Below are 12804 nucleotides of genomic sequence, written 5' to 3' on the forward strand. Positions count from 1 at the left end.
CCGTTCCATTTGTATTTGTCTCTGACCTGCGAGTGACGTATCGTCGCAATATCTCTCTCGAAACCATGTACCTCTGTAAAAAACGAAAGTTTCAAGTAGGATGGGAGGATGCATTCTTTTGCTTACAATATGATGAAAATATTAAATGTATGATTTTTTCACAAATATTACTAGGAAAACGGTTGTATAACATAAAACGGCATTATAAGTTACTACATGTTACTGATGAAACATTAAAAGGTTAAGTGTTATTATTATTATTATTATTATTATTATTATTATTATTATTATTATTATTATTATTATTATCATTATCATCCCTGTACGTCGATTCTTTTACAGCAGATGTACGAATAATGCGGTTAGATTTTCAATTTAAACACACAGATTTACAATGTGACGTTAAATGAAAGATAGATGTAAGGACTTGACAGGTATTGAACTTTTCAAATCTTTGGAAAAAAATAAATATTTGAAGCTTCGTTCTTTCGCTTGCTCTGTTGAAGCCATGTTCGCTGTAACTTACGTTTGTGAAAAATTATTTTCGACAATGAAAATATTAAAAATCAAATTTAGATCACGACTGACAGACAAATACCTTCGTGATCAACTACGATTGGCAGTAAGTGACATAATTCCTGATTTTGAAACTTTGTCGCAGAGACATTCTGAAGACAGTTAATTTTAGGTTGTGATAATGTGTCCTATGCTTTCTTGTTCATTTCTTTCTTCGTTACACGTCCTAAACATTAACTTCCCCTTCGGTTGTCCGCCTCCCTCCATAGGTGCTATGCACGTTGCAGCTTACATAGTGGCTCGGCGCACCATGGCCTTTTCGCCACGGCTGGCTACATCATTCCGTGAACATTTCTCCATTTCATCAATCCATAGCATTCCCTGAACGCCGACTGGGAACGAACTGAGGAGCTGGTCTAGGAAGAGGTGGAGAGGGTTGCCTGTTCGAAACCTGGGTACGCAGCGAACCTTAGCGTAGTCACCTGGTGTGGGTTTGGTAATGCGCCTAGCTTGAAGGTTAACGCAATTGACCGTGAAAGGACGCAGTGCTGGGTTATAGTGCCCCCCTCCCGAAATTTCATTCCATTCTAGTTTTAGCGAAAAACAGTGTGGTGTAAACGGTTTCGAATTGGAATGATTCCTCCTACTTCATAACTGTCAGGTCCGCCTCCTCTACGGCGGCCGCGGATCGACCCCCTGTCTGTCTTAACTATTTTCCGAGTTGCTCCGTTGGTACATAGGAGTGAAATAAATAATTAATACTTAATAACTGAATGAGCTGTAATAGAACTCTCAATTTGGGATGACATACTTTTCACAAAATTAAAGAATACATGGCTCAAAATGTCTTTGTTTTTCCTGTTTTTACATCTTCTGCATGACCGGCATTCTTCTTGAGTGTCACATTTCATTCGAAAATGAATCCGAACATCTTTCTATTAAGTGTAACAATATCTGCTCTTTTTATGGAGTCGTTCGATGATCCGCAATGCACCTCTTCAGATGTTTCAAAGATGTTCAATTTCCTGAGCGATTCAGCAATGCTGTTTCTCACTTTATGATGACGATTATTTCGCAGCAAGTCAGATTTCTTGCAGAAACCAAGAACCTGGGATAAAACTTGAATCTCGTTGTAGTGACCACAACGGATTTCTTGGTTTCTGCCTGTAATGATACAGGCGGAATAAGTGTTAGTTTTGTGTCAGTCTGAGAAGTGAGATACACCACGACCATGATGAGGTGAATTTTTCCAAATTTGAAATTGTATATCGCGTGAGGTTTTCCTTCACTTCCGAATATATCTGGACTATCTTCAACGGGTAGTTTCAAGTGCTTCAGACTTTCATTTATTTCATATCAAAATTCTTGACATGGTGTAAGAGTGGATAAGAGGAAGATGCTTATCTATTACAAATGTTGATACGTTGTAAAGAGCTTCCCAAGTTGTCCTCATTACACGAAGACCTCGAAATTTTGTGGAACCATACAACATAGAATCAGAAATTTCTATAGGGGGTCCAGTGATCTCTTTTACAGCATTTTATTAATAATTTATCTATATTTTCCAAAAATTTCTGTTGCAATTTGGAGAACGGAACACATTGCAAGGGATATATCACGATAGGCCAAATATATTGATTCAGTATGTTAAGTTTGTGATTAGGTTTCAAAAAAATGTGAAGTAACAAGTTTGTTTATACGGTCATTAAATTTCTTAATGATAATTTCTACGTCTAATATAATTTCATTTTGAAAAGACACTCCTAAATAATTTTTTCCCCTTGTCATTGCTATCCTCCTCTTGACTTTCTTGCAACAGCTTATGTTACTGCTTATAGTACACCCCAAGTATTTGAAGCTGTCTACAATGCACTTATTATTGGCAGCATTTGAATGATAAAATATGGACAAGACATAGTCTTAATCATATTTAAATCTGACACTTTATAAGAAAGGTCAACAAGAGAAACATACAATCATTATAGGTCATCAACTCACCGAATTGTATTCCACATTTAAAATAACATATAGGCATTTGCAACTGATTTACAAGACTATATATATTATGTGATAATTTCATTAACAAATTTTCATTGATGAAATAATTAATAAAGTCACCTACACAATAATCACTAACAATAATACTATAGATCATACTATCAATTTCAACGCCATCATTATGATAACGTTATATAATATAATAGTTGCTGTACTCGAAGTTGGGGGGCCTATAACATATGTATAAAGAGAATGTGTGTTGATTTGCGTAGATATTGATAACAAACAGTCTTCAATCTTTATATGAAATTCATTTCTTTCGCCTCCTCAATTAATAGGAGTATTCACACAGTAAAACAATGCACTGTGACGTAATTATTTTGAATAGAAATTTTCTATATGCAGTATCCAGTATGTACGTACTGTAACTTTATTTACGCTTGGTGTCCACAATGTATAGAAATAAAATCATGCAATAAATTATCTGACGAAACAAAACGAAACACATTTATTAAAGCGTCTGTGAATGAATATCTTGAACATGAAATGTTTAATTTTGAAATTTTATTTTGTTAACTATTCTTAAGCATGCCTTACAAAAATATCACAAATATTTTATATTTAGCGTTAGCCTTAGATTAAATCTAGTTCAGCACATCAGTTCTGTATTTCTCCACCGCTGTGGAGTAACGGTTCGCATGTCTGACTATGAAAAGAGCGGGTCTTGGGTCAAGTCCTGATTGGGACAAGTAACCTGATTGGGTTTTTTCCGAGGTTTTCCCTTAACCAATTGAAGCAGAATTGCTGGATAACTTTGGGCGTTTGACGTCGGACTCTCTTCCCCATAATTTATTCACATAACATCATTATCTTCATTACTATAGCCAGGGTTATGTTCATGGCTTGGGTCTGGTTCTATTTCCCTAATCGACTTCGCGTGACAACTCGTTTACTAGACACAAATTGCCAGACATTGCAATTGCTCGACAACAGAATTTCCCGACAATATTGAACTTCAGGTGCGTCGTGTATTACTACACTACTACTGTATAACAAAATTGCAAAGTAGCTGACATTAATTATTACAATTATTATTATTATTATTATTATTATTATTATTATTATTATTATTATTATTATTATTAGAATCCACATGATCTAAACTTGAAAATTAAAATGTTAAAACAAATTTATAACTAACAATTCACAGAAACAATGTAAACATTACAGTGTTTATGCAGCATTTCGTCTTATACCATGTAAGTTATAATATTACAATGAAAAGTGAAAATCGTACCTATAGTTACTCTCAGCTTTCTTCTTCTTTGCACGTTCTGTTATAATGGTACTGCTAAAACATACTACTAATATATTTACAATATCGTACGATGAAGTAATGCACGGTTCTGAAAATTGTACAAATAACTGTTTGTTTTGCGTTATTTTCCAAGAGAGGTAAATTCGGGTATACCACCTATTTTAATTGCCCCTGTTCGAGAATACAAGGTAACGTATTCACTTCTAAACCACACGCCTCTGCAGTCAGATTCTTGTTTGTGAAAAACTGACACGCACTGCATCATAAGCTAGTCCTTTAGAAACATTATATGCAGAACTTACAATACTCCTCGCCTGTGAGTGTAGAACTATCCTTTTGCCTGTAACAGATGAAACATCAGAGCCACTTGCCATCCCTTCAAGAGACATTGTAACGGTAAGTTACAGATCACACAAGAGAAAACTGTCCACATCTGAATTTGAAAACAAACACAGTCTATCTTCGTTTATAGAGAGCGACTTCAGAGCAAAATATGTTCTATGCCAGCGGTGACCAAAGCGAGTGTCGTGAATACGTCGTATAATCAGTCATTCAAACGGGTACGAGGAGTTTCCTGTACATTTCTGTATGTTTCATTCACGTACTGAAGACAAATAGTGGTGGTATCATGTCGCTCTACAAACTCTGTCTCTACAAGCAGTAAGCTAACCAATACTCCACACCGGTGTATTTCGTGGTTATGTCTTGTTTTCTTTTTTGTTGTTTAGTCAACTGTCCGAACACAGGTTTGAACTTCATAAGTAATACCAAAAGGCATCACTCATGAGACAACTAAGCAGGAGATTGTTCCTCCATTGCTTATATTTTGTTTCGTAAACGATGACAAGGAGAACTTTTTGTTGTTCTGTTGGACAAAATGTAATATGTTTACTTTGCTCAAGGGTTCAATTACGAGTATATAGAAACTTTAATTGCCACGCTGAATAATGTACTATTATTATTATTATTGTTATTATTATTATTATTATTATTATTATTATTATTATTATTATTATTATATGTGTTTCTATCATTCTTTTGTACATGCATGAATATTGATATTTTTATATCTTCTCCCTAGAAGGATAAAATTGTTCGGTTTTATCTCAATTTTAATCTTCTCAATCTTTAGATTAGGCTAACTATTTATTAGTTATTAATTTAATAATAATATCGTAGAAAAACCGATTCATTATTATGTGCCAACGAACTGTTAAACGCCAGGAATTGACACGTCTTAAATCATAGCGAGGAAGAGAAAGATGAGATAAATAATTGTAAGGAAGTCAGCTACCTAACGGGGTTTGAAATATCTCGTGCTCTAAAGCCTTTAATAGAACAGAATTTCTCAAAAGAGTAATGATTAAAATAGTTTAAATAACTTTGCCATAAGAAGCTTTTAATTTTGAAAAACTACGAATTTCTCGACCAAGTATCGAGAAAAGAATTTAGAAAATTCCTGATTATATTCAAGAGGAATGTTAAAAAAAGTAAGAAGAAAATTCTATATTATTCATTGGCTCTTGATGACAGCAGTGACATTACTAATAACAGCAAAGCTTGAGATTTTTATTCGCGCGATTAATCAAGATGTTAGTACAGGAACTATCACTGGTTGTAGTTTTCATGCCAGGTAGCATTCCTCCGTCTCCTTACTACATAGGCTGTCAGGCGCATGTAATCACTGCAGCTCGAGTTTTGGTCACCGCTGTTCTATGCAGTAGGTTGGATATCTCTGTTAAATCTTAAAGCGATAAAACACTAGCTAGTTGACATACAATTGCCATTCTTATACAGTTTATTTCAGTATGAGTTCTATCGAAATGCAGAGCTTAAAATTCATTCCTAGCCATAGGTATTGTGAGCGCAAGAAAGAAACTAATACGCTACGCTTCAGCGAAATTTCGCGACGATTTAAATAGGCAACAAAGTCATTCCACGACAAATAGCTCAAAATTATACAAAATTTTGACCTTCATATTTCTGATTGCGTTTATATTTTTTTTACCAACTCTATGGGTCTAATAAACCAACAAGTGTATTTTTATTTCCTCCTAAGTCCACATGTTTTTAAAATATTACATGTTAAAATTCGTTAAAAATGTCGCACATATTTCTGACGATATTGATGTTAAAAATTTAAAAAAAAAATGCATTTAAAAGCTCAAAGTGCTGTCTTTTATTAAATATTTACTAATTAATTTTAATATAATTATTACAAATATTTTTTATAATTCAATTTTTAAAAGTTATATATCAATGTGAAATAGCCCTATTAAAAATCTAAACAAATTCTTACTAGGTGCAATGAAGTATTCTTAATAATTCCAGAAAAAATCAGAATGGGATCTCCAATAGTTGAATGGAAATTTAATTACTTACGACACAATGTGTAGTGGTCGGTGCAGCAGCAGTGGACGGGAAGCGTTAAAGCGCGCTGGGAGGTTTATCGGCGCTGGAGATTGACTGAACGTTGCAACATTACACCCAGTATGGATCAAGTCATTCGAGGAAACGCTGCTAATTTACTTATTATGATATCTTCAAATACTTGTACATTATGCTTTTTAAATGTTTCTTTTCATTCACACTTTAAATTTTCATTCGCCTACCTTCTTTCTTCAAAGAAAATTGTTTTACTGAATCTTCAGTTTTTGACAACGGAATGAAAGAATGTAATTTTAATGTACCAGTTATTGGTTTTAGATTATGGTATCTGGCCTGCAAATTTTCAGTGTGGTTTTTGTGCTTATTCAATGGACAAAATATAAATGACACGTTAGAAATGTTTTTTTGTAATCAATCAAACCGTTTTTTTTTTGGTGTTGTTATAGAATCTTGTATAGGCTGACTCTCGCGGCAAGTCTTTTAACAGTTTCTCCTATGCCATCACATGGACCTTTACCATGTGACGTTGCAAAGTCCATTGGAAAAGTAGATGATTTTTTTCATATAGTTGAATTCTTGCTTTAAGAAATTGATTGCTTCGGATTGAAAAAAGTGAAAGGGATCGGTGTCATGTTTCATGGCTTCTGAGATGACAATACTTTTGTGACGAATTTATGTATCTCCTTTGAAATATACTACGAAAGGATCTATTGTGGCTTGGCATATGTCCAATCCACACCTTGTATTGAATCTTGTATTACAAATGAATAATTTTCAGAAAAGTCTGCAATAACTATGTAATTTTCAGGTTGTACATTTCTTTGCATTCCGTCAAAAATGAAATATGGCTGACTTTTGAAGGGATGACGATGCATCTTCTACATGAAAAACTTTACATGCTAGGGAACCTTTTACTTTTTGAAACTTTTCACGGGGGTATCGCGTTTGTTTTAGCTTTCTTTTCTTGTTTAATTCCTCAATATTAGTGATTTCTAGCACTGTATCCATAGAACTGCTAGAAGAAGAACTGGTATAATCACTTTCTCTGTCCGCACTTTCATTTGATTCATGTTTATTAATATCACAAGAACTACCGGCTTCACATATAATTTCACCTGACCTATCCGAAAATTGATTGATTTTACGGAACGAATCACATATTTGCACATTCAAAGACTCCTTTAAATTGAGCTTTATCAATTAGTCGCGACTTACGCGTCTTAGTGTACTTTTCCTTTTAAAAGCGTGATTAGGAATGTAAATGGATTTAAACAGTTGTTATATATTATGCGATCTTTATCATCACTCATGTTGTATAGAAGTGACGTCATTCCGTGAAATTCAAACCCTAACTGATTATTTTTCTCTTCTATATTTTGTCTCCTGCAATAACGTTTACTGCCTTACCCAGCCTTGCTATCATCAAACACTTGGCTATATTACAGTATAAAAATAGAGCACTGTGAAGGGCTTCTCCTCTTAGCTGAGCTGACAATAATAAGATATTTACTGTTACATAAGGTATTAATCATTTGATGATTAGTATAGTGACATCAGATGCAACGGGGGATTCGTAAAACTTTCCCCGGGCAGCCTTCTACCCTATGGCTGCAAGCAGTTCTTTAGCTGGGCATCGCGAGCGCGTGCATGCCTCCGGAAAATAAATTGTTACAAATGTATGGGTGCCGATCCCATATTTATAAATGCAGTAATTTACAGATAATACATCAGCGAACAAGTTTATTTATTTATTTTTTTTTTCAGATTTTTAACTTGGCCATTTAATATAGTAATTTTACTTTGAGAAAGAAATAATTAAAAAAATAGGCCAAATTTTAAATTTATTTGTGATAGGCCTAAAGTAATAAAAAGTGTTGTATTTAGTCTTTCAACTGCGCCAAACCGTAAATCTCAATTTTATGTAGACACAGAGTTCCAAGTGAGTTTATGTAACAGTGCGCGCATAATTTGCGTAACTTCAAATAGTCATAACTACATAAATAATTAATAATTGTGAAAATAAAACAATACGGATCTCCATATTTGATGTCTGGAATTCATGAAAATAATTCGACCATTTCCGAGGAGATCGTGTTTTATTGCTGTGCGATTTGACGTGGAATGACTCAGCTGCGCTTCGCTATTACTGGCTAGTCGACATAGACTTATATGCCTTCTTATTCTGAAAGCGCTTTTAGTTTCATCGTAACATCCAAAATAATTCTGACTTAGTGTCACGAAAGATAATGGAAAATCTGTACTTTATTCATTGACGATAGATATTCCATGAAACTTGATAGCTAGTATGTAATGCGGAAGAACAGGAGAAGGTAAAATAGTGTAGGAATTAAGTATCATCACGACAAGATGACAACAAAAATCCTGGGTAATTTGTTTAACGTTCTCGACAGGTAATGTCGAGGTTACTCAGCGTCGAAATTAAACGTGAGCAAGAAATGAACAACAAATTTTGCTTGTAGCCCTCTACCACGAATAGGATTATTTTTCGTCCTGTGAATCTACTGGTATATATGCCTTATGTGAAGATATACGAGGAAGTCACATAGCTATTTAAATGATTTTCAGTATGTACATAACTTATGGGCTTCCGAACCAAGCGATCTGAGGTTCAATATCAGGTGTCGCCAATGGAAGAGATTTATCTTCTATCCAAGGGAGTGGATGTTTCTCTTTGTCTTATGATAGTCCTATGAGGTCTCAGTGGAGATCGTGAGCCATGTAAATTGATTAAAGCTTACCATAACAGATTATTATGTTGTACATACACGGCGTTTCGTATGCAGTTTGGTTCAAAATTGTGTTACGATAAATTTTTACAATATGAGGGACATGGTCCATTGTAATGACAAATGCTCATATTTGCAAAAATATTAAATTTACTGTTAAGTTATTGAAAAAGATTCGAAATTCTCTCTCGGATTCAAGAATGGGTTTGATGTATTTCACTACTCCTCTGTATTGTTTTTATTTAATGAGAATAAATTTACAGTGAATATGAAGTCCTATTTAGCTACAAAGTTATAGGGAATGTATCAGTGATAATGAGTAATCATGCAATTTGTTTAGGTGTTGTCCTAATTTTTTTTTTTTTACCATTTCAGCAAGATTTACTTCTAATTCAGATATTAACACAATCTAGACTTTCCGTGAAGTTGAAAGAGCAAATCGGATTGGGTTAAATTTGAACTGAATTTTGTAATGCTTTTTAAAGCTTCCTGAACTATTGAACAATAATTCCGGATACACAATAACTAATAGGCCATTAATGTGTTTTTTTACATTAATTGCATTTATATTCTGAGAAAAGGATGGAGATGTATCAGTGATCATGAATAATCCAGAATTATTGTTAAGACGTTTTCATGAAAACACTTTTATTTTAGATGGACGATTTTAATAAAAATGTTATTCCTTGATAATACTCGGACATCATAAATTTTGAATTATATATTTAGAAGGTTTATGTCTGAAATAATTGTTCGAAGTATATAAACTTTTCTCCCGGAAAATGGTTTCAATGAAAACTATAACTAATAACTGGTTCTCATTTAGTGCCTATTATGTATGTATCAAGCTTAAATACGTCTTTGGTTCCTCAGGATGCAAATTCCCCATTACAGTTATATAAGGAAGAAATCTGAAGTGAACTACAAAATAGTCTTTTATGTAGCACACTTTAATAACATAACGGTGAAAATGTATTGATTGTATAGGCCTACAATAATCAAAATAAATTATTGTTTAATTTCTATGTACTAATAAATGGAAATTGTGTCTATAATCGAAATAAAATCACGTAACCCTCATGTCTTTGTTGCTTTTCATTATTAATTAAGGTATTTTTCACGTAACCAAAACTTCCCAATCTGATTTGATTATGTCTGCCCCTTTAACTCCCAGCATCATGGCCGGGTAATTAGTGTGTGCTGCAGGGACAACTGGCATAATCGAAGCGTCTATAACCCTCAGACCTTTCACTCCGTACACCCTCAACCTAGAGTCCACGACGGCATCAGGGTCGGATGTAGGACCCATCTTGCATGTGCCACTGAGGTGCCATATCCCTGCAGCTAGATTTCTGGCAAAACATGCCCAGTAGCTGTCCGAACCGAAAGGCAGATTTTTACATCCCGGTAAAGGCTCGTCGAAAACTCTTGAGCCGTATTTCTGAAATGCTTTCGTATCGCTAAGTCTCAAAATTGTCTTAATGCCCACAACCTGGGTTTCTAAATCTTCAGGATGCTCAAAGTAGTCATAATATATAAGTGGCTTGTGAAATGGATTTGTAGATTTTAATAATATTCTACCTCTGCTTTTTACTTTCATAAGTAACGGAACTGCTGTCCAACTATGGACCTCCTCGTATTGCTTATAAATAGAGTCATATATAATGTCGCTAATTCCTAAAGCCTTATGGACTGTCGTCACAGAAGAAACGCTAGTTCCGAAAAAGAGTAGTTCTAAATCAGGATCACCGTCTATACTTGACGGGTTTTTTGTATCGATGAACGCTATTCCTTCACATCCAGCTGGTACAGAATAAGGACCTTCGTGACGATACAAATAGTCTACTAAATGCCTACCATCCTTTATTACTTCATCAAACAACAACGCAACTGACTGGTTTAAAATAAACGATAAACCTATCGTGCCAGGATGATCCATAAGATTATAACCTACTTTCAGATCCTCTATGACAGAGATACCCTTTTCTTGCAGAAGTTTTCTTGGTCCTATACCTGACAACATTAGGAGCTGAGGGGAATTCACCGCACCTGCAGACAATATTACTTCTCTTTTGGTACGAACGACATACTTCTTATTGTTGTTAATAAATTCCACACCATAAGCAGACTTAGTTACAGGATCGATAAGAATTTTTGTAACTAAACTATTTTTCTTTAAGTGAAAGTTTTTTCGATTTCGTATAGGATGTAGAAACGCTCTGGATACACTCCATCTTGTTCCATTTCTCGTCGTAGTTTGTAGAAAGCTAAACCCAGTTTGTGTTTCGCCGTTATAATCCACAATTCGGTGTCCCAGCTCTCTTCCACCGGCAACGAAAGCTTCACTGATTGGAGTTCGATATGAATTGTAGTTGATAGTCACTTCTCCTCCTGTGGAATGGTAGCGTTTGTCCCTTGCAAGTTCCGGTATGTTCATATCTTCTATCTCCAGGAAATATGGTAAAACATCTTTAAATCCCCATCCCGGATTACCAAGCTTCTCCCAATTATCATAATCTCTACGGTTTCCTCGGGTATAGACCATAAAATTTAACACACTAGAGCCGCCAACAACTTTCCCTCTCGGGTACGAACATTGCCTATTCGTCATTCCGAGACAAACGTTATCAGACGGTTCTGTTTTGTATTTCCAATTGGCTTCGGAGAATTGAAGGAAAGACGCTATTAGAGGTACGTCCATTGCATAGTTTTCTTGTCGTCCCGCTTCAATGAGAAGAACTTTCAAATCTGAAATCGCAGAAAGTCTGTTAGCAAGAGCACAACCCGCAGATCCTGCCCCCACGATGATAAAGTCGTATTCTGGGAGTAGCTGTTGTGTGTCCGGAGGTTCTTGATCGAAATGATTTGATGCCTCTCTGATAAACTTCAATACTCCTTCTGTGAGTCCCCAGGTGCGGTTATCAATGCTCCTGCTTTGACAGATGGTCAGAATGCATATGCTTATCGGCAGTAGCGTCCAGCGTTCCATGATTTTGTTTCCTGAAACAAAAACAATGTTGTGTGTATAATTCAGAATAAGAGCCCTTGGAACAAAATGAAGACTGCTAACTGTGGCTCTCCAATGTTAGCTTAAAATTCCTAGATGAAATAAAGAACAAGTGAATCTTCGAATACATACACATCAAAACCCTTATTAGGAAGTTATTTACTTGTATGTAGAGCAAGGGTTATAGGCCTATCTACAGAACACAAGTACAAGTTTTAAAGTACGAAAACTAGTGTCCCTTTTATTATCCGGCAAGGCGGACTTCAGACTTGGCCTTACAGTTCAGGGCGGTGCAGTCTACCAGGTGTCCATTTATGTTACGATGACGTTACAGCGATTTTGTACATATTTTCCAAGTCGGAAGTTCGCTTTATTGGGTAGTACCGTAAATTGCTTATTTATGTGCCCATTTCCGCAACTGTTGCATCACAGTTTCTTAACCGATTTTGAGTGACGTTCTTCTTTTCAGGTTGCGTGCACATATAGACTCAGTACAGTAGCCTATACATTTTCATCTACCTCCTTCTTCATGCTACTGCATTCCTATTCGAACAAAGGATAAGCAAAACTATGGAATGAAACACAACGCACCTTTCAGCTCTTTATGTTCTGCGCCAATACACATATATCTATTTCTAGTATATAGCTATGATATGAGCCGTTGAGAGGAGAAGTGGTGTAAGTCAAAAATGGGTAATGAGGATTAAAGTAAACATTCTGTAAAATACAGCACAAAGTAGCAAATAATATTCAATTTGTTTAAATTATTATTAGTCAGTGGATAGCACGAAGGACATATTAATTGTTACTTTGAGTTGTATTTTACAGAA

At 35.1% G+C, this 12804-nt stretch overlaps 1 protein-coding gene across 1 annotated transcript; it reads right to left on the reverse strand.

Annotated features, from left to right (window-relative positions):
- Nucleotides 1-10084: 10084 nt before the first annotated feature.
- Nucleotides 10085-11957, reverse strand: LOC138692738 (glucose dehydrogenase [FAD, quinone]-like). Its single transcript, XM_069815931.1, has one exon. The coding sequence runs from the start codon at nt 11954-11956 to the stop codon at nt 10085-10087; it is 1872 nt and encodes a 623-aa protein (XP_069672032.1). The 5' UTR covers nt 11957.
- Between the last annotated feature and the right edge of the window lie 847 nt (nt 11958-12804).

Source organism: Periplaneta americana, chromosome 17 (genome assembly GCF_040183065.1).
Source record: "Periplaneta americana isolate PAMFEO1 chromosome 17, P.americana_PAMFEO1_priV1, whole genome shotgun sequence".
Classification (NCBI taxonomy): Eukaryota; Metazoa; Arthropoda; class Insecta; order Blattodea; family Blattidae; genus Periplaneta; species Periplaneta americana.